Source organism: Salvelinus fontinalis, chromosome 21 (assembly GCF_029448725.1).
Source record: "Salvelinus fontinalis isolate EN_2023a chromosome 21, ASM2944872v1, whole genome shotgun sequence".
In the NCBI taxonomy this organism is placed as follows: domain Eukaryota; kingdom Metazoa; phylum Chordata; class Actinopteri; order Salmoniformes; family Salmonidae; genus Salvelinus; species Salvelinus fontinalis.
The window spans coordinates 8,118,557-8,141,056 of NC_074685.1; the positions used below are offsets into that span (position 1 = coordinate 8,118,557).

The 22,500-nt window shown below is 47.7% G+C and overlaps 1 protein-coding gene across 4 annotated transcripts in view; it reads right to left on the reverse strand.

Moving 5' to 3' along the window:
* The window catches only part of LOC129818118 (fibrinogen C domain-containing protein 1-like), a 315,002-nt gene that overhangs the window by 96,242 nt on the left and 196,260 nt on the right, over positions 1 to 22,500 (reverse strand). For all 4 annotated transcript variants that reach the window (XM_055873713.1, XM_055873712.1, XM_055873709.1 and 1 more), the window contains one exon: positions 6,545 to 6,641. In XM_055873713.1, the coding sequence (XP_055729688.1) occupies positions 6,545 to 6,641 (97 nt within the window). The remainder of the gene's footprint in view (positions 1 to 6,544; positions 6,642 to 22,500) is intronic.

Consider the following 22,500-nt stretch of genomic DNA (forward strand, 5'->3'; position numbering starts at 1 on the left):
TGAGATTGAAGAGCTCTCCAAAAACCACAAGAGCTGGCGAGGAGGATGGAGGGATGGGGAAGAGAGGGAGAGATAGAGAGAGAGCACTCTGTGCACAGCGGGATCGAGGAAACATTGATAACCTCTTATAGCCAGCAGACCCTCCCCTCTCCTGCTGGTCCTGTCCTTCTCTTTACCTGTCTTTAATGTGATAGGCCTGATGTGGTAGTCAACTAGTGGTCTCTAGGCTGGCAGTGCCTCTTTTTAAAATAGTTAGTTTTAGTTTACAGGTATATTAAATACTGTAGGAGTTGAAGACACACAGGCAACTTGCCCTTTTTCTCACTTAACTCAACATTTTCCGTTGTAGTCTCTCTCTCTCTCTCCCTGTCTCTCTCTCTCCCACTAACCTCCCTGTCTCTCTCTCTCCCACTGCCCTCTCTGTCTCTCTCTCTCCCACTGCCCTCTCCCTCTCTCTCCCACTGCTCTCTCTCTCCCACTGCCCTCTCTCTCCCACTGCCCTCTCTCCCACTGCACACTGCTCTCTCTCTCTCCCACTGCCCTCTCTCTCCCACTGCTCTCTCTCTCTCTCCCACTCCCCACTGCTCTCTCTCTCCCACTGCCCTCTCTCCCACTGCCCTCTCTCTCCCACTGCTCGCTCTCTCTCCCACTGCTCACTCTCTCTCCCACAGCCCTCTCTCTCCCACTGCTCGCTCTCTCTCCCACTGCCCTCTCTCTTCCACTGCCCTCTCTCCCACTGCTCGCTCTCCTCCCACTGCCCTTTCTCCCACTGCTCTCTCTCCCACTGCCCTTTCTCCCACTGCTCTCTCTCTCTCCCACTGCTCGCTCTCTCTCCCACTACCCTCTCTCCCACTGCCCTGTCTCTCCCACTGATCGCTCTCCCTCTGCCCTCTCTCTCCCACTGCTCGCTCTCTCCCACTGTTCGCTCTCTCTCCCACTGCCCTCTCTCCCACTGCCCTCTCTCCCACTGCTCTCTCTCTCCCACTGCCCTCTCTCTCCCACTGCTCTCTCTCTCTCCTACTGCCCACTGCTCTCTCTCTCCCACTGCCCTCTCTCCCACTGCCCTCTCTCTCCGACTGCTCGCTCTCTCTCCCACTGCTCACTCTCTCTCCCACTGCCCTCTTTCTCCCACTGCCCTCTCTCTCCCACTGCCCTCTCTCCCACTGCCCTCTCTCCCACTGCCCTCTGCTCTCTCTCTCCCACTGCCCTCTCTCTCCCACTGCCCTCTCTCCCACTGCTCGCTCTCCTCCCACTGCCCTTTCTCCCACTGCTCACTCTCTCTCCCACTGCCCTCTTTCTCCCACTGATCGCTCTCTCTCCCACTGCCCTCGCTCTCCCACTGCCCTCTCTCCCACTGCCCTTTCTCCCACTGCCCTCTCTCCCACTGCCCTTTGCTCTCTCTCTCCCACTGCCCTCTTTCTCCCACTGCCCTCTCTCCCACTGCTCGCTCTCCTCCCACTGCCCTTTCTCCCACTGCTCGCTCTCTCTCCCACTGCCCTCTCTCCCACTGCTCGCTCTCTCTCCCACTGCCCTTTCTCCCACTGCTCGCTCTCTCTCCCACTGCCCTCTCTCCCAATGCTCACTCTCTCCCACTGCCCTCTCTCTCCCACTGCTCTCTCTCTCCCACTGCTCGCTCTCCTCCCACTGCCCTTTCTCCCACTGCTCGCTCTCTCTCCCACTGCCCTCTCTCCCACTGCTCGCTCTCTCTCCCACTGCCCTTTCTCCCACTGCTCGCTCTCTCTCCCACTGCCCTCTCTCCCACTGCTCACTCTCTCCCACTGCCCTCTCTCTCCCACTGCTCTCTCTCTCCCACTGCCCACTCTCTCCCACTGCTCTCTCTCTCTCCTACTGCCCACTGCTCTCTCTCCCACTGCCCTCTCTCCCACTGCCCTCTCTCTTCGACTGCTCGCTCTCTCTCCCACTGCCCTCTCTCCCACTGCCCTCTCTCTTCGACTGCTCGCTCTCTCTGCCACTGCTCACTCTCTCTCCCACTGCCCTCTTTCTCCCACTGATCGCTCTCTCTCCCACTGCCCTCTCTCTCCCACTGCCCTCTCTCCCACTGCCCTCTGCTCTCTCTCTCCCACTGCCCTCTCTCTCCCACTGCCCTCTCTCCCACTGCTCACTCTCCTCCCACTGCCCTTTCTCCCACTGCTCACTCTCTCTCCCACTGCCCTCTTTCTCCCACTGATCGCTCTCTCTCCCACTGCCCTCTCTCTCCCACTGCCCTCTCTCCTACTGCCCTCTCTCCCACTGCCCTCTGCTCTCTCTCTCCCACTGCCCTCTTTCTCCCACTGCCCTCTCTCCCACTGCTCGCTCTCCTCCCACTGCCCTTTCTCCCACTGCTCGCTCTCTCTCCCACTGCTCGCTCTCTCTCCCACTGCCCTTTCTCCCACTGCTCGCTCTCTCTCCCACTGCCCTCTCTCCCACTGCTCGCTCTCTCTCCCACTGCCCTCTCTCCCACTGCTCGCTCTCCCTCTGCCTTCTCTCTCCCACTGCTCGCTCTCTCTCCTACTGCACTCTCTCTCCCACTGTTCGCTCTCTCTCCCACTGCCCTCTCTCCCACTGCTCGCTCTCCCACTGCCCTCTCTCCCACTGCTCGCTCTCTCTCCCACTGCCCTCTCTCTCCCACTGCTCGCTCTCTCTCCCACTGCTCACTCTCTCCCACTGCCCTCTCTCTCCCACTGCTCTCTCTCTCCCACTGCCCTCTCTCTCCCACTGCTCTCTCTCTCTCCTACTGCCCACTGCTCTCTCTCCCACTGCCCTCTCTCCCACTGCCCTCTCTCCCACTGCCCTCTCTCCCACTGCCCTCTCTCTCCGACTGCTCGCTCTCTCTCCCACTGCTCACTCTCTATCCCACTGCCCTCTTTCTCCCACTGATCGCTCTCTCTCCCACTGCTGTCTCTCTCCCACTGCCCTCTCCACCACTGCCCTCTCTCCCACTGCCCTCTCTCTCCCACTGCCCTCTCTCCCACTGCTCGCTCTCCTCCCACTGCCCTTTCTCCCACTGCTCACTCTCTCTCCCACTGCCCTCATTCTCCCACTGCCCTCTCTCTCCCACTGCCCTCTCTCCCACTGCCCTCTGCTCTCTCTCTCCCACTGCCCTCTCTCTCCCACTCCCCTCTCTCCCACTGCTCGCTCTCCCTCTGCCTTCTCTCTCCCACTGCTCGCTCTCTCTCCTACTGCCCTCTCTCCCACTGCTCGCTCTCTCTCCTACTGCCCTCTCTCTCCCACTGTTCGCTCTCTCTCCCACTGCCCTCTCTCCCACTGCCCTTTCTCCCACTGCTCGCTCTCTCTCCCACTGCCCTCTCCCCCACTGCCCTCTGCTCTCTCTCTCCCACTGCCCTCTTTCTCCCACTGCCCTTTCTCCCACTGCTCGCTCTCCTCCCACTGCTCGCTCTCTCTCCCACTGCCCTTTCTCCCACTGCTCGCTCTCTCTCCCACTGCCCTCTCTCCCACTGCTCACTCTCTCCCACTGCCCTCTCTCTCCCACTGCTCTCTCTCTCCCACTGCCCACTCTCTCCCACTGCTCTCTCTCTCTCCTACTGCCCACTGCTCTCTCTCCCACTGCCCTCTCTCCCACTGCCCTCTCTCCCACTGCCCTCTCTCTTCGACTGCTCGCTCTCTCTCCCACTGCCCTCTCTCTTCGACTGCTCGCTCTCTCTCCCACTGCTCACTCTCTATCCCACTGCCCTCTTTCTCCCACTGATCGCTCTCTCTCCCACTGCCCTCTCTCTCCCACTGCTCGCTCTCCTCCCACTGCCCTTTCTCCCACTGCTCGCTCTCTCTCCCACTGCCCTCTCTCCCACTGCTCGCTCTCTCTCCCACTGCCCTTTCTCCCACTGCTCGCTCTCTCTCCCACTGCTCGCTCTCTCTCCCACTGCCCTCTCTCCCACTGCTCGCTCTCTCTCCCACTGCCCTTTCTCCCACTGCTCGCTCTCTCTCCCACTGCCCTCTCTCCCACTGCTCGCTCTCTCTCCCACTGCCCTCTCTCCCACTGCCCTCTCTCCCAATGCCCTCTCTCCAACTACCCTCTCTCTCCCACTGCCCTCTCTCCCACTGCCCTCTCTCTCCCACTGCCCTCTCTCTCTCTCTCTCTCTCCCACTGCCCACTGCTCTCGCTCTCCCACTGCTCTCTCCCACTGCTCTCTCTCTCCTACTGCCCTCTCTCTCCCACTGCCCTCTCTCTCCCACTGCCCTCTCTCCCACTGCCCTCTGCTCTCTCTCTCCCACTGCCCACTGCTCTCGCTCTCCCACTGCCCACTGCTCTCGCTCTTCCACTGCCCTCTCTCTCTCGCTCTCCCACTGCTATCTCTCTCTCTCTCTCTCCCACTGCTCTCTCTCTCTCTCTCCCACTGCTCTCTCTTTCTCTCTCTCTCTCCCACTGCTCTCTCTCTATCTTTCTCTCTCTCTCCCACTGCTCTCTCTCTCTCTCTCTCTCCCACTGCTCTCTCTCTTTCTCTTTCTCTCTCTCTCTCTCTCTCCCACTGCTCTCTCTCTTTCTCTCTCTCTCTCTCTCTCTCTCTCTCTCTCTCTCTCTCTCTCTCTCTCTCTCTCTCTCTCTCCCACTGCTCTCTCTCTTTCTCTCTCTCACTGCTCTCTCTCCCACTGAGCACTATCTCTCTCTCTCTGTCTCTCTCTCTCTCTCTTTTTTCTCTTCCACTGGCCATCTCGCTCCCTCTCCCTCTCTCTCTCTCTTTCTCGCTGTCTCTCTTTTTCTCTATCTCACTCTCTTTCTCTTCCACTGCCCCCTGCCTCTCTCTCTTTTTTCTCTTCCACTGGGCGTCTCTCTCTCTCTCTTACATTGTCAAAGTATACATATCGAAAAATATATATATATTTATATATATATATAAAATATATATATATATTTATATATAAATAAATGGTGGGACCAACAGCAATAATAATAGTAGTAGTGGACATGGGATTACCATTAACAACAACTACAACAACAATATTAATCAGAACAACAATACATTAAAGCAATGGTAGTAGACCAGTGTCAACATGACTGAGAAGACACATGACATGGTATGAAAGACAAAACAAAACAAGATGGGAAATATTATCGACATTACTTGCAGTTTTCACTGGCTGACCCTCAGGTTGTGGCAGGAGGACACATATTTGGCTGCCAAAACTGCACAGACTGTGCTAATTCATTGATATATAAATCATGGATGTAAATGGATGTAAAAAGGTCCAGTTCCCAGGACCACGAATACAAATTCCATCTAGACACCATTGCCCTAGAGCACACAAACACATACACATACCTCGGCCTAAACATCAGTGCCACAGGTAACTTCCACAAAGCTGTGAACGATCTGAGAAACAAGGCAAGAAGGGCCTTCTATGTCATCAAAAGGAACATCAAATTTGACATAACAATTAGGATCTGGCTTAAAATACTTGAATCATTTATAGAACCCATTGCCCTTTATGGTTGTGAGGTCTTGGGTCTGCTCACCAACCAATAATTATATTTGGCACTTAACAGAGAGTACACAGCGGCAGAATACCTGACCACTGTGACTGGCCCAAACTTAAGCAACGTTTTGACTATGTACAGACTCAGTGAGCATAGCTTTGCTATTGAGAAAGGCCGCCATAGGCAGACCTGGCTCTCAAGGCCATGTGCACACTGCCCACAAAATGAGGTGGAAACTGAGCTGCACTTCCTAACATCCTGCCAAATATATGGCCATATCAGAGACACATTTTTCCATCAGATTACACAGATCCACAAAGAATTTGAAATCAAACCCAATTTTGATAAACTCCCATATCTACTGGGTGCCATCACTGCAGCAAGATGTGTGACCTGTTGCCACAAGAAAAGGGAAACCAGTGAAGAACAAACACTATTCTAAATACAACCCATATTTTTGTTTATTTATTTTCCCTTTTGTACTTTAGCTATTTGCACATAATATGACATTTGAAATGTCTATATTATTTTGGAACTTTTGTGAGTGTAATATCTACTGTTTATTTATTGTTTATTTCACTTTTATTTATTATCTAGTTCACTTGCTTTGGCAATGTTAACATATGTTTCCCATGCCAACAAAGCCCTAAAATTGAATTGAGAGAGAGTGAGTGAGAGTGATAGAGAGAGTGGGCGGGAGTGAAAGAAAGGTTAGTTAACTGGCTAACACTAGCTAGGCTAGGGGTTAAGGTTATGGGTTAGGGTTAAGGTTAGGGTTAAGTTTAGGGTTGGAGAAATGTTTAAGGTTAGTGTTAGTGGAAGTGTTAGCTCACATGCTAAGTAGTTGCAAAGTAGCTAAAAAGTAGTAAGAAGTTGAAAAGTTGCTAATTAGCTAAAATGCTAAAGTTGTCCATGATGAGATTCGAATTCGCAACATTTAAGTTGCTAGTCGTTCGCATAATACCCCCACCCACCCACCCCGACCAACCACACTACTTTCGTATTATACCAGCGCTCAAACCACTATCCCATACTCTGCAATGGTCCTGGAACCAAGAACTGTGCCAAGGTACTTCTTGATCGTTCACTCACAAATCAGACACACACACTTACCTAGCCAGTGTTCTCCAGTGATCTTGCCAAATCCCTCACGGTAGGAGTCCCATCCTCTGAAGAAGTTTACTGAGCCATCTTCCCTGCGCTGGATCACCTGTAGAATACAGACAAAAACCAGGGGTTAGAGGTCAAGGCTATAGAACACCAGACACAGGTCATACAGGGGTTAGAGCTCAACGTTTGGAGGTCGGGGCTGGCCTGGGGTCAGCAGCGATTCACTTCCTACCTGCTGTATCTTTCCAGTAGTAAGATGAGTCACAGTGAAAAGTGCACAAATCATGTATCGAAGTCAAGAACACCATCTTCTCTCAGTCATACATTCTTCTGGTCTCACCAATGAATAATGCACACGCTCTTCCCTTCGAAAAGGCATTTTTTTCATAAACGAATAAAAATAATCCATTAAATCTTGATTGACATCGAATAAAAACTCTATGGAATCTGCATACTTAATTAAAAGCTAAGAAAGTGAGGACGATTCTCTCTCATAATGCAATATCCCTAAATCTAAGGCCGAGTGAAAATGACATTATCCTCCACCCACTGTAGCTCTATGCATGAAATTAATTATATCAAGCTAAGCGATGTGTGAAGAAATAGAGTGAGGCTTTGTATAAAAGAGACCTTTCAGCATGAAAAACAAAACAAGATATCTTAATACAGTTGAAGTCAGAAGTTTACATACACTTAGGTTGGAGTCATTAAAACTCGTTTTTCAACCACTCCACACATTTCTTGTTAACAAACTATAGTTTTGGCAAGTCGGTTAGAACATCTACTTTGTGCAGGACACAAGTCCTTTTTCCAACAATTGTTTACAGACAGATTATTTCACTTATAATTAATTGTATCACAATTCCAGTGGGTCATAAGTTTACATACACTAAGTTAACTATGCCTTTAAACAGCTTGGAATATTCCAGAAAATTATGTCATTTTCATGTCCAGAAAATTATGTCATTTTCATGTCCAGAAAATGATATAATTCCAGAAAATTATGTCATAAATGATGTTTAGAAGCTTCTGATAGGCTAATTGACATAATTTGAGTCAATTGGAGGAGTACCTGTGGATGTATTTCAAGGCCTACCTTCAAACTCAGTGCCTCTTTGCTTGACATCATGGGAAAATCTAAAGAAATCAGCCAACATCTCAGAAAAAAAACAATTTTTTAGACCTCCACAAGTCTGGTTCATCCTTGGGAGCAATTTCCAAACGCCACGTTCATCTGTAGAAACAATAGTATGCAAGTATAAACACCATGGGACCACGCAGCCGTCATACTGCTCAGGAAGAAGACGCATTCTGTCTCCTAGAGATGAACGTACTTTGGTGCAAAAGTGAAAATCAATCCCAGAACAACAGCAAAGGACCTTCTAAAGATGCTGGACGAAACAGGTACAAAAGTCTCTATATCCACAGTAAAATGAGTCCGATATCGACATAACCTGGAAGGCCACTCAGCAAGGAAGAAGCACCTGCTCCAAAAACGCCATAAAATCGGCAGACTATGGTTTGCAACTGCACATAGGGACAAAGATCATACTTTTTGGAGAAATGTCCTCTGGTCTGATGAAACAAAAATAGAACTGCTTGGCCATAATGACCACCGTTATCTTAGGAGGAAAAAGGGGGAGGCTTGCAAGCCGAAGAACACCAGCCCAACCATGAAGCGCGGGGGTGGCAGCATCATGTTGTGGGGGTGACCAAGACCCCAAACCCAAGCATAATTATGACCCCAAGCATAATTCCAAAGTTGTGACAAAATGGCTTAAGGACAACAAAGTCAAGGTATTGGAGTGGCCATCACAAAGTCCTGACCTCAATCCCATAGAAAATTTGTGGGCAGAACTGAAAAAGCGTGTGTGAGCAAGAAGGAATACAATCCTGACTCAGTTACACCAACTCTGTCAGGAGGAATGGGCCAAAAATCACCCAACTTATTGTGGGAAGCTTGTGGAAAGCTACCCGAAAGTTTGACCCAAGTTAAACATTTGAAAGGCAATGCTACCAAATACTAATTGAGTGTATGTAAACTTCTGACCCACTGGGATTGTGATGAAAGAAATACACGTTTAAATAAATCATTCTCTCTCTGCTATTATTCTGACATTTCACATTCTTAAAATAAAGTGGTGATCCTAACTGAATTTTTACTCTGATTAAATGTCAGGAATTGTGAAAAACTGAGTTTAAATATATTTGGCTAAGGTGTATGTAAACTTCCGACTTCAACTGTATCTAGCAAACAGGGAACGTCCCAAGAATGTCCAGGGGACCATAATACAACCTCCTGATGTTCCCGGGACATCCTAACAACTCTTTTCTGCAGGGGATCGAGTCATCACAAGCAGTGGGTTAACAAAATGGGAAATGTGCTTGCGCCGTGAAAAACTCATCTGAATGGAGGAACACTCGGAATGATTACTAGTGAAGGTGCTGTTTGTGTTAATTAAAGTGGTCACAAGCAATTCTTGGATGCAGTTACTGTTCCACACCAATGAACGACCCACACCCACCAAAGAATCGTGGTAGCAGTGGTAGGAATTAAAAGCCTTATTATTACAGCAAAATAGGCAAATATCACTTACCAAAACAAACAAACAAAAAGGAATTTCTAACAAGAAATCCTAATCAAAATCACCTCAATCCAAAACGGACACTCTTGCCATCAGTTTACAGAACACTGTCAGAAAGAGGTGGAAATACCTTGAACCGCTCCCTGGGCAAAACCATAGCCAAGCAGGCGTGCAACCAATTGTTAATTTGTTTATTTTGATCCCTATTAGCTTTTTCAGCAGCAGCAGCTTCTCCTCCTGTGGTCCACAAGAACCCCAAAACATGGACAGTCACACAAATGTAAAATATAACGATATTCAAACGAACCCGGGGGAAAAAGGGGTGCACGCTTATCAAGCATGAACGGGTGTAGTCCTAGAAAAGTTGGCTGCGGGGCAAGTCATAGTTAATTCAAGAGCATGTGGGAGAGTAGTGTCCCTATCACATCAACCAAGAGCATTATGCTGAGAGAATCCATACGGATTAACAATGTTTTTTCTCATCAACCAGCAATTTATGATTATTGATCTCCTCTTCATCATCATCCTCATATTCTCTTCATCATCATCCTCATCAAAATGAGGTTAGTTTGAATGGGCGGAGTAACAGGGGAGCAGAGCAGATGAGACCAGCATCTTGTAAAACATGTTGCTTGTTTTGTAGCCTTCCATATTGTGAGGATATGTGAGTGCCAGAAAGTTGTAGTTTTCCATGCTGTTCATCTATAGGACTGATTTGTCTTGTGTTATTTACTGGGTTCTGTTCCCATGTGGTTTGTTTCTGCCCTTTATAGATGTAAATGTTCTATGGTGTGGTGTTAGTGGGCTGACCGTGACTGTGACACACATACACACACCATGAATGTAATGTTTACTATGACCATGCTGGCAATTTAGACACTCAAACTCAAGGGCAAGGAAAATATTTTCTGCTAAAATCTCTAGTAGTCATATTGCCAGGATTATTTACTTTTCATGGGGCCTTTCTCCCTCTGTCAGTAGGAAAGGTAGTAAAGACCTTTGGGTCCAGACAGAGACAATCAAACACAACAACAGGAGATGCAACACAGTAGTTGCAAACCCATCTCAGTAAATTCTCCTTTGTGTCATAACTACCTCTCTCTCCCATTCTCCTCAGCACTCCCTCACCCCCTCTCTAAAATGAAGGAGAAAAGTGCAAGTAGAGTGGAGGCCCTGAGTGATGATAGGTATTAGAACACGATGGAGAGAGGCTTTTGTTTTCACATACTCTTGCTCTCTCTCTGTCCTTCCCTCTCTCTTCCCTCCCCTCTCTCTCATTATATCTCTCTCCACCTCTACCTATCTCTTTGTCTACCCCTGTCTCTCTCTCCCTCTCTCCTCTCGCGTTCTGCCTCTGTCTCTCCTTTTTTGCCTCATTCTCTCTCTCTCTCTCTCTCTCTGAATGTCACTACAGTTAGCTCTAACCCAGAGGCAGCATGGTAGCAACAAGGTTTAAAATGCAACAGGGAGACCATGAATCTTATCTTGTAAATAATACACCAAACACATCCAGCCAAAAGAGAGAAACCGCCCTCCATTCGTTTCCCCATTGCAGCTTAAACTACATGGCTGAGTTCTGTCAGAGATTTTTGCTCTTTTACACACTTTCTCGAGCTAATAATAAGTATATTATCTCATTCTTGTTCACTTTGTCAGTGCCCCTTTGTAGGTATATCTTATACCTGTTATCTTGTTTCTGAAAGAGCCAAACTGTACGATTGGAAGCACCTGAGAGGTGTCAGAGATTTCTGATGGATATATATGTGCACTTCAGGGTGTAAGGAGGTAGAAATAGAGAATATCTAGAAGAATGTGAGAACAGAGGATGAGTTCCAAAGAGCTATCATTCTGACTCACCCCATTCACATTCCTACCATCTAATCTTGGAAAAGAATAGGGTTGTACAATTTCAGTAACTTTCCCAAAATGTCCAGGTATGTCACGCCCTGGCCTTAGTATTCTTTGTTTTCTTGATTATTTTAGTTAGGTCAGGGTGTGACATGGGGAATGTTTATGTTTTGTTGGTGTTGGGTGTTTATTTGGTAAAGGGGTTATGGGGTGTAGTAGATGGTTTTGTGTTGAGTGTATATGTCTAGAGTTGTCTATGTTGGTTAGTTATCTAGGAGAGTCTATGGTTACCTGAATGAGTTCCCAATTAGAGACAGCTGATTTCGGTTGTCTCTGATTGGGAGCCTTATTTAGGGTAGCCATAGGCTCTCATTGATTGTGGGTAATTGTCTATGTAGAACGTTAGTAGCCTGTATGTTTGTGCACAACGTTTGTAGCTTCACGGTCGTTTTGTTATTTTGTTAGTTTGTAAAGTGTTTTGTGTCGTGTTCATCTTCGTGTTGTTTAATAAAGAAGATGGCTTATTTTCCAAAAGCTGCATTTTGGTCCGTTAATCCGCCACACGATCGTGACAGAATTACCCACCATAGGACCAAGCAGCAACACCAGCGGCAACAGGAGCAATACAAGGATTTATGGACATGGGAGGAAATTTTAGACCGGGAGGTACCAGGAGAATATAACCACCCCAAAGCTGAGCTGGAGGCAGCGAAAGCAGAGAGGCGGCGATATGAGGAGCTAGCTCGGAGGCAGGAAAAGGAACCTACAAAGGATCTGGGTTACACTACGTGGGAGGAGATCGACAGGTGGGCGATCAACCCAGGGAGAGTGCCGGAGCCCGCCTGGGATTCTCTGGCGCAGTGCGAGGAGGGATACCGGCGAATGGAGGCAGCACGACGAAGCGGTAGGAAGCCTGTGGGAAAACCCAAAAAATTTCTTTGGGGGGGGCTTAAAGGGAGAGTGGCGAAGTCAGGTAGGAAACCTGCGCCTACTCCCTGTAATTACCGTGGAGAGCGAGAGTACGGGCAGACACCGTGTTACGCAGTAGAGCGCACGGTGTCTCCTGTACGTGTGCATAGCCCGGTGCGGGTTATTCCACCTCCCCGCACTGGCAGGGCTAGATTGAGTATTGAGCCGGATGTCATGAAGCCGGCCCTACATATCTGGCCACCAGTGCGTCTCCTCGGGCCGGTTTACATGGCACCAGCCTTACGCATGGTGTCCCCGGTTTGCCTACATAGCCCGGTGCGGGTTATTCCACCTCCCCGCACTGGTCGGGCAACGGGGAGCATTCAACCAGGTAAGGTTGGTCAGGCTCAATGCTCAAGGGAGCCAATACGCCTGCACGGTCCGGTATTTCCGGCGCCACCTCCCCGCCCCAGTTCAGTGCCACCAGTGCCTACACCACGTAACAGGCTTCCAGTGTGTCTCCAGAGCCCTGTTCCTCCTCCACGCACTCGTCCTATGGTGCGTGTCTCCAGCCCGGTATCACCAATTCCGGCACCACGCACTAAGCCTCTTGTGCGTCTCCAGAGTCCTGTGCATCCTGTTGCTGCTCCCCGCATTAGCCCTGAGATGCGTGTCCCCAGTCCGGTACCACCAGTTCCGGCCCCACGCACTAGGCCTAATGTGCGTCCCCAGGGTCCAGTATGCCCTGTTCCTGCTCCCCGCACTAGCCCTGAGATGCGTGTCCCCAGCCCGGTGCCACCAGTCCCGGCACCACGCACCAGGCCTACAGTGCGCCTCAGCCGGCAGCAGTCTGCCGTCTGCACAGCGATGACTGAACTGCTCGTCTCCCCAGCGCCATCTGAGCCATCCGTCTCCCCAGCGCCATCTGAGCCATCTGTCTCCCCAGCGCCATCTGAGCCATCCGTCTGCAATGAGCCTGCAAAGCCGCCCGTCTGCCATGAGCCTGCAAAGCCGCCCGTCTGCCATGAGCCCACTGAGCCGTCCGCCAGACAGGAGCCGCTAGAGCCGCCAGCCAGACAGGAGCCGCTAGAGCCGTCCGTCAGACAGGATCTGCCAGAGCCGCCAACCAGACAGGATCTGCCAGAGCCGCCAACCAGACAGGATCTGCCAGAGCCGCCAACCAGACAGGAGCAGCCAGATCAGTCAGCCAGCCATGAGCAGCCAGATCCGTCAGCTAGCCATGAGCAGCCAGATCCGTCAGCTAGCCATGAGCAGCCAGATCCGTCAGCTAGCCATGAGCAGCCAGATCCGTCAGCTAGCCATGAGCAGCCAGATCCGTCAGCTAGCCATGAGCAGCCAGATCCGTCAGCTAGCCATGAGCAGCCAGATCCGTCAGCTAGCCATGAGCAGCCAGATCCGTCAGCTAGCCATGAGCAGCCAGATCCGTCAGCTAGCCATGAGCAGCCAGATCCGTCAGCCAGCCATGGGCCATCCCTCAGTCCGGAGCTGCCATTCCTCAGTCCGGAGCTGCCCCTTACCCTGGTGCTGCCCCTTACCCTGGTGCTGCCCCTTACCCTGGTACTGCCCCTGACCCTGGTATTGTCCCTGACCCTAGTACTGCCCCTGACCCTGGTACTGCCTCTTACCCTGGTACTGCCCCTTAGTCCGGAACTGCCCCTGAATGCAATGGGGTTAAGGTGGAGGGGGGTCGTTTGGAGGAAGCCTAGGAGGTGTTTAGGTACTGTGGTGACGTGGGGACCGCGACCAGAGCCGGAGCCGCCACCGTGGATGGAAGCCCACCCAGACCCTCCCCTAGACTGTGTATGGTGCGCCCGGAGTTCGCGCCTCAAGGGGGGGGTTATGTCACGCCCTGGCCTTAGTATTCTTTGTTTTCTTGATTATTTTAGTTAGGTCAGGGTGTGACATGGGGAATGTTTATGTTTTGTTGGTGTTGGGTGTTTATTTGGTAAAGGGGTTATGGGGTGTAGTAGATGGTTTTGTGTTGAGTGTATATGTCTAGAGTTGTCTATGTTGGTTAGTTATCTAGGAGAGTCTATGGTTACCTGAATGAGTTCCCAATTAGAGACAGCTGATTTCGGTTGTCTCTGATTGGGAGCCTTATTTAGGGTAGCCATAGGCTCTCATTGATTGTGGGTAATTGTCTATGTAGAACGTTAGTAGCCTGTATGTTTGTGCACAACGTTTGTAGCTTCACGGTCGTTTTGTTATTTTGTTAGTTTGTAAAGTGTTTTGTGTCGTGTTCATCTTCGTGTTGTTTAATAAAGAAGATGGCTTATTTTCCAAAAGCTGCATTTTGGTCCGTTAATCCGCCACACGATCGTGACAAGGTATTCCATAAATCCTGATTCCCGAAATCAGGAGGGAACAAATAGGACATCTGGAATCCTCTATCCCCAATTTTTGGATAAACTGTTTTTGGATAAAAAGTTACCGGAATTTTGCAACCCTGGAAAATAATGTTAATTTAAGGAAGATAAATTCATGTATGTTAATCTATCCTTGGGAAAATCAATGCAATGGGTTAATAATATAATATACCTTGGCTAGACATTTTGTTAGCACTACTTGTCTTCTATGTTCTATAACAAAACTCCCCAGTCTGTCAAATCAATTCTACTTATTAATCACTGGTCACTTAGCCTATACAGTGAGAGTAGAGAGCTGCCCCCTGGTCCTTGGTGCCTGGTCTGAACCAGCTTCAGCCACTCTGCTAGTTGCATCTTTTCCACCAGCCAGATTAGCGATTAGCTTGGCTAGCGCCTCCACAGATTAGAGTTAACACCCCTTGGGGCGGTTGTGGCCTGCCTGCTTTCTTGCCTGAACACACGCACATGTACACACACAAACAGACCCACACACTGCCTGGTTCTCCTGCTCAGTAATACGGCCTATCCTCCTCACTCAGGTTTAATTGCCTATTGACCCGGGTGGCGGTGTGTGTGATCTCCAGAGCCACGGGACGGACACTGCTTCACACAGACACTGATCATTTCCCCTCACGCACCATTACTGTCTCTGACTGGATGGTGGCTTAGGAGGTGATGGAGGGTTCAAAGAGGGCAGAGGAAGTGTGTGTGTGTGTGTGTGTGTGTGTGTGTGTGTGTGTGCTTTTCATGCAACAGTGTATCCAAGAGTGTGTTTGCTGGGGCGAATGGACTCGTTCTGCTTCAGGCCAAGGTTTCATTGATGCAGAAAAAAAAACATGCAGGAGCATGTAGCATAGAGGAGAATAAAACAGGCAACAGCTCCGTCTCCATCTCTCTCTCCTTCTCATGCTTACTCACACATGCAACCCTAAAGGACTCCTTCCTCTCCATTGCATAAATTAAAAATACAGGAGAATACAGGAGGATAAAAAATAATGAAAGAAAAACAAACAATGGGGGTTTCAACAAGCTTTGGGGTCCAGGGAGAAAGTGCTCACTTGTATTATCTGTGAAGATGCCTAAATCAGATGTTTAGTCAAGGTTAAAGAATGTAGTTCAAACCAAGGGTACTGTATGTAGCAGAAGGCCTGCACAACTGTGTATAAGTGTTTGAACGTGTGTGTGTGTTTGAACGTGTGTGTTTGGGGGCATTCAAGTCTTGGATTACACTTGGCCACGGACCTTAGCTGTCAGTCAATCAAGAAAGAGTTTCAATCTCCTCCCATGCAACCCCCCCCCCCCCCCCCCCCCATTTCCATCCCATTCAATCCATGCTCTAGCCAGTAGACAGCTGCAGGCAGCATATAGCCTAAGCAGTAACAATGTGTTATTCATGGTCTAGCTCTGTTTAAGGAGATGACTGTGTCACCTTATTTGACCCTCTATGACAGTATTACACTAATAAAGACAGGGGTGAGAGTCTGTCATCTCATCTCCTGCCTTACGACAACAACAGCTTTCACACAGCCGACGACAGCCATTTTAAACTAAAAGGTGGAATGAGGACTGAGTGTTCCAGAAATGTCTACAGAGCTGAGCTGTTCTCAAAGACAACAGCCAGAAGGAGAGAGAATAAAGTAATGACCCAGGGGCTGTTTCTTTCTTTCTTTAATTTTTTCATTCTGCCCCTCACAGACACTGATCATTTCCCCTCACACACCATTACTGTCTCTGGCTGGCAGGTGGCTTAGGAGGCAGTGGAGGGTTCAAAGGGGGCAGAGGAAGTGAGTGTGTGTGTAATTGAGATTGTGTGTGTGTGTGTGTGTGTGTGTGTGTGTGTGTGTGTGTGTGTGTGTGTGTGTGTGTGTGTGTGTGTGTGTGTGTGTGTGTGTGTGTGTGATAGTGTGCGTGTGTGTGTGTGTGTCTGTGTGCAAGCATGTGTGTATGTGTGTGTGTGATTTTCATTCAAGCATGTGTGCAAGAGTGTATGTTTGCTGGGGAGATGAGACTCGTTCCGCTTCAGGCCAAGGTTTCATTGATGCATAAAAAAAAAAACATGCAAAAGAAGCATGTAGCATAGAGGAGAAAAAAAAGGCAACAGCTCCCTCTCTCTCTCCTTTTCACACATGCAACCCCAATGGACCATGCGCGTGTGTTTGGGGGCATTTGAGTCTTGGATTTCACTTGGCCACGGACATTAGCTGTCAGTCAATCAAGAAAAAGGTTCAACTTCCTCCCACACAAATCTTGCAGTTTTAAAGCTGCAAATCTACATATTTTGCCATGGGCGGAGAGAAGATTTTGCAATTTTATAACTAATTTCATGAAATTCTACTCATTTTGCCCTGGGACAGAGAGAAAAATGTTCAGTTTTACAGCAAATTTCAAGCTAGCAATTTTAAACTAAAAGGTGGAGTGAGGACTAATTGTTCCAGAACTCTCTAAAGTGCAGAGCTGTCCTCAAAGACAGCAGTCATAACAACAACACAATGACAAAAATATGTTTTCTTTTTTATACTCAGAGAGAGGAGAGAGGAGGAAGTAATGACCACGGGGCTGTTTCTTTCTTTCGCTGTGTGTTCTGACTTGATCCAGTCTCCCGGTCATATGTTTTTGGAGATTCATTATTTATTTGGAGCTCTTTAAAATGCTCAACAAAGCCAAACATCCCGGCTCTCAAAGGTAAACGCCTGCAGAAATATAATGCTATCGTTATTAATTCTCAACAATGGTCACCAGATAAATAAAAACATCTCAGGCAGTGTGTATTATAAGAAGGTTAGCTAACTATGCCACTAGCTCGCAATACAGGTGTGAGCTGTCAGACTTTCTTCACAATAGACCTGAAATGCGAGAATCTTTAGCCTGTCAAATGCACTGCAATGGAAAATATAGCGTCATTTAGCTTAATACAAAGGGAGGCCTTTCAGATAAGCAAACAATAATTGCATCAATAGGCCTAATTTATGAAATTAATACAGGTCTCTCTATGTAATTATCTTTCTCTATCTCTCTTTCTTTATTTCTGTAAATTTCTCTCTCTCTTTCTCTCCTATTTCTCTCTCCTGTCTCTCGCTCCCTCCTCGCCCTCTCTCCTTCGTCTCTCTCCCTCACTCTCTCTCTCTTGTCCCCTCTAGCCATCCCCCCATCTCTCTTCCCTCTCAGGATCACAGGGAGAAGTTCACTCATAATGTCATATTTGATATTGACGGATCCTGATTTTTTGCTAAGTGGGGATTTGTTGTCTTGAGCCCTTTATCGTCTAATTAAGTTAGGCCTGGCATTTTCAACCAAAGTGACACGAATCAGGGTGAAAATGTCAACCAAAACTGTCAGCAGCGTCATTAGATCACAAACTCCCAATTAAGCCTGAGAAACAAAAAATGGAAATGGAAATAAGCTATCACACCTTGACCAAACCGGCCCCGCGTGTGCATCTGCGTGTGCATCTGTGTGTGTCATCGTGCGCATGTTGATTTTGTCGATCCCCACCAGACACGATCAAAACCAACTGTGAACAAAATATATTAATTTGGGTACAGGTCGAAACACACAATAATTATTCATGGGTATTTATCTAGCTTATTGTTGCTAGTTAATTTGTCCTGGGAGATAAACATTGGGTTGTTATTTTACCTGAAATGCTGGATCTTTGTTGAATTGGATCTTTGTTGAATTTGAACCGATTTTGAGTCATACAAAATCACGTGTATCTACTCCGACAATTAATCCACAGATAAAAGGGGAAACATTTTTTGTTCGTTTTCTTTGATTAAACTCTCCTCGTTCATCTTTCAATTATCCACGTGGGTAAGTATGCTCGTGAAATGGGAGAGGCGGACTGAGCGTTTCAGGCATCTCTATGCGTCTCAGTTTCATTAAAAGCGCATCAATGATGTCGTCCCCACAGTGACCGTACGTACATACCACAACCAAAAACCATGGATTACAGGCAACATCAGCACTGAGCTAAAGGCTAGATCTGCTGCCTTCAAGGAGTGGTACACTAATCTGGACGCGTGTAAGAAATACCGCTACAACCTCCGACGAGCCATCAAACAGGAAAAGCATCAATACAGGACTAAGATTCAATCATACTACACCAGCTTTCATGCTCGACGGATGTGGCAGGGCTTGCAAACTATCCCCGATTATAAAAGGAAACCCAGCCGCGAGTTGCCCAGCGATGTGAGCCTAACAGACAAGCTAAAAGCTTTATATGTTCACTTCGAAGCAAGCAACACTAAACCATGGATGAGAGCACCAGCTGTTCTGGATGAATGTGTGATCTCGCTCCCCGTAGCTGATGTGAGTAAGATCTTTAAACAGGTTAACATTCACAATGTTGCGGGCCAGACGGAATACCAGGACACGTACTCAGAGCATGTGTTGACCAGCTGGCAAGTCGCTCAATGACATTTTCAACCTATCCCCGACCCGGTCTGTCATAACAACTTGGTTCGAGCGGACCACCATAGTCTCCATAACCAAGAACACCAAGGTAACCTGCCTATCGCCCCTTAGCACTCACATCTATAGACATGAAATGCTTTGAAAGTCTGGTCATGGCTCACATCAACACCATCCGCCCAGACACCCTGGACCCACTCCAATGCGTATACCACCCCAACAGATCTCCAGATGAGGTCATCTCTATTTCACTCCACACTGACCTCACCCACCTGTAAAAAAGAAATATCTATCTAAGAAAGCCTTTCATTGACTACAGCTCAGCATTCAACACCATAGTCCAAGCTCATAACCAAGCTCTGGACCCTGGGACTGAACACCTCCCTCTGCAACTGGATCCTGGACTTCCTGGTGGGCCGCCCCCAGGTGGTCAGGGTAAGCAACAACACATCTGCCACGCTGACCATCAACAGGGAGGATCCTAAAGGGTGTGTGCTTAGTCCCCTCCTGTACTCCCTGTTCACCCACTACTGCGTGGCCATGCATGACTCTGACACCATCATTAAGTTTGCTGACGACACGATGGTAGTAGGAATGGGCTACTGGGAGGAGGTCAGAGACCTGGCAGTGTGGTTCCAGGACATCAACCTCTCCCTCAATGTCAGGAAGACAAAGGAGCTGATCGCGGACTACAGGATACGGAGAGGCAAGCATGCTCCCATCCACATTGATGGGGCTGTAATGGAGCGGGTAAACAGCTTTAACTTCCTCGGTGTCCACATCACTAAGGAATTAGCATGGTCCTCACACACCAACACAGTTGTAAACAGGGCACGACAGTGCCTCTTTCCCGTCAGGAGGCTGAAAAGATTTGGCAATCAGATCCTCAAAAAGTTATTCAGCTGCTCCATTGAGAGTATCTTGATTGGCTGCATCACAAATTGGTACGGCAACTGCAAAGCACATGACTGCAAATCACTACAGATGGTGGTGAGTAGGGCCCAGTACATCACTGTAGCTCCCTGCCATCCAGGACATATATTCCAGGCGGTGTCAGAGGCAGGTCCCAAAAATGTTCGACGAATCCAGCCATAGTTCTACCTACTACTGCACGGAGAGCGGTAGCAGGGAGAACCAAAAGGAACCTTAACAACTTTTAACCCCCAGCCATAAAACTGCTAAACGTGACTGCTAAATAGCTAATCAAATGGCTACCCAGACTACCTGCAGTGACCCTCTCTTGCACTGACTCTATGCACACAAACTAGACTCTACCCACACACTGACACATACTCAGGGTTATTTCTCAATTAAAAAGGGGCTTAAGTGGTGGGTGTAGCAGGGTGTGTGGCAATGAGCGCGGTCGGTTCATTCCTGCCGCTGAATTTTAGAGAAAGTTTTAGAGGCCCCCATTTTGGAGGTGTAGATAAACATTTTTGTAATTTGTTTTTACAAAATTCATGGAGATGAGATACGCTTTTTCAGTTTAGAGCAAATTTCCTGCAATTCTACATATTCTGTCATGGAGCTGAGAGAAGATTTAACCTTTTACTACAGTGGGCTAAATCAGGGTCACACAGTGTTTCTTGGTAGTCTTAAACAAATCTACTTCGAAACAAAAGTATACACTTCACACACATGGTTATGGCCTTAAAAAAACAGGACACCTGTACCATGTCAGATATAGAGTTGCAATTTATAAAAAAATATGTTTGCATCCCAATAATACACTTTATATACATGAAAGGAGACAGAAATATAACAAACCGTTTGACATAGAAACACCAGATTTTCGGTGGGTTTATTTATTATGAAATTATAAAAAATATTATTAACATTCCACCCATGAAGCCACTAGAGGGTCATTTGGTCATTTGACAGCAGTAAATAGCTAGAGCTAATTTTCTGAAATTCTATGCATTGCCATGACTAATGCTGTGTTCGTTTGCACAAACATAATCACAAAATCAATACTGCTAAATTAATTGTTTTGGGAATGTTCTATTCTCCCTGATTGTCTAGCATTGATTTTGGTGATTGTTAGTTCAAAAATAAATATATAGGTCCATTATCTTTTATAAATACTTTATATGTGCGTTTTTCCATCTCAAAAATGTATAATAAAAAACAAATATCCCAACAAATATGGCAATATTTTATTTACACTGTTTGATCTTAAGCGGCCCAAAGAAAATATATATATTTTTATTTCACCTTTATTTAACCAGGTGCGCTAGTTGAGAACAAGTTCTCATTTACAACTGCGACCTGGCCAAGACAAAGCAAAGCAGTTCGACACATACAACAACACGGAGTTACACATGGAATAAACAAACACACAATCAATAATACAGTAGACAAATCTATATACAGCATTTGCAAATGAGGTAGGATAAGAAAGGTAAGACAATAAATAGGCCATGGTGGCAAAGTAATAACAATATAGCAATTAAACACTGGAATGGTAGGATGTGCAGAAGATGAATGTGCAAGTTGAGATACTGGGGTGCAAAGGAGCAAGATAAATAAATAAATAAATAAATGCAGTATGGGGATAAGGTAGTTGGATGGGCTATTTACAGATGAGCTATGTACAGGTGCAGTGATCTGTGAGCTGCTCTGACAGCTGGTGCTTAAAGTTAGTGAGGGAGGTAAGAGTCTCCAGCTTCAGAGATTTTTGCAGTTCGTTCCAGTCATTGGCAGCAGAGAACTGTAAGGAGAGGCGGCCAAAGGATGAATTGGCTTTGGGGGTGACCAGTGAGATATACCTGCTGGAGCGTGTGCTACGGGTGGGTGCTGCTATGGTGACCAGTGAGCTGAGATAAGGCGGGGCTTTAACTAGCAGATACTTGTAGATGACCTGGAGCCAGTGTGTTTGGCGACAAGTATGAAGCGAGGGCCATCTAACGAGATCATACAGGTTGCAGTGGTGGGTAGTATATGGGGCTTTGGTGACAAAATGGATGGAACTGTGATAGACTGCATCCAATTTGTTGAGTAGAGTGTTGGAGGCTATAATGTAAATGACATCGCCAAAGTCAAGGATCGGTAGGATGGTCAGTTTTACGAGGGTATGTTTGGCAGCATGAGTGAAGGATGCTTTGTTGCGAAATATGAAGCCAATTCTTGATTTAATTTTGGATTGGAGATGTTTAATGTGAGTCTGGAAGGAGAGTTTACAGTCTAACCAGACACCTAGGTATTTGTAGTTGTCCACATATTCTAAGTCAGAACCGTCCAGAGTAGTGATGCTGGACGGGCGGGCAGGTGCGGGCAGCGATCGTTTGAAGAGCATGCATTTAGTTTTACTTGCATTTAAGAGCAGTTGGAGGCCACGGAAGGAGAGTTGTATGTCATTGAAGCTCATCTGGAGGTTAGTTAACACAGTGTCCAACGAACGGCCAGAGGTATACAGAATGGTGTCGTCTGCGTAGAGGTGGATCAAAGAATCACCAGCAGCGAGAGCGACATCATTGATGTATACAGAGAAGAAAGTCGGCCCAATAATTGAACCCTGGGGCACCCCCATAGAGACTGCCAGAGGTCCGGACAACAGACCCTCCGATTTGACATACTGAAATCTATTGGAGAAGTAGTCGGTGAACCAACCGAGGCAATCATTTGAGAAACCAAGGCTGTTGAGTCTGCCAATAAGAATGTTGTGATTGACAGAGTCAAAAGCCTTAGCCATGTCGATGAATGCGGCTGCACAGTAATGTCTCTTATCGATGGCGGTTATGATATCGTTTAGGATCTTGAGCGTTGCTGAGGTGCACCCATGACCAGCTCTGAAACCAGATTGCATAGCGGAGAAGGTACG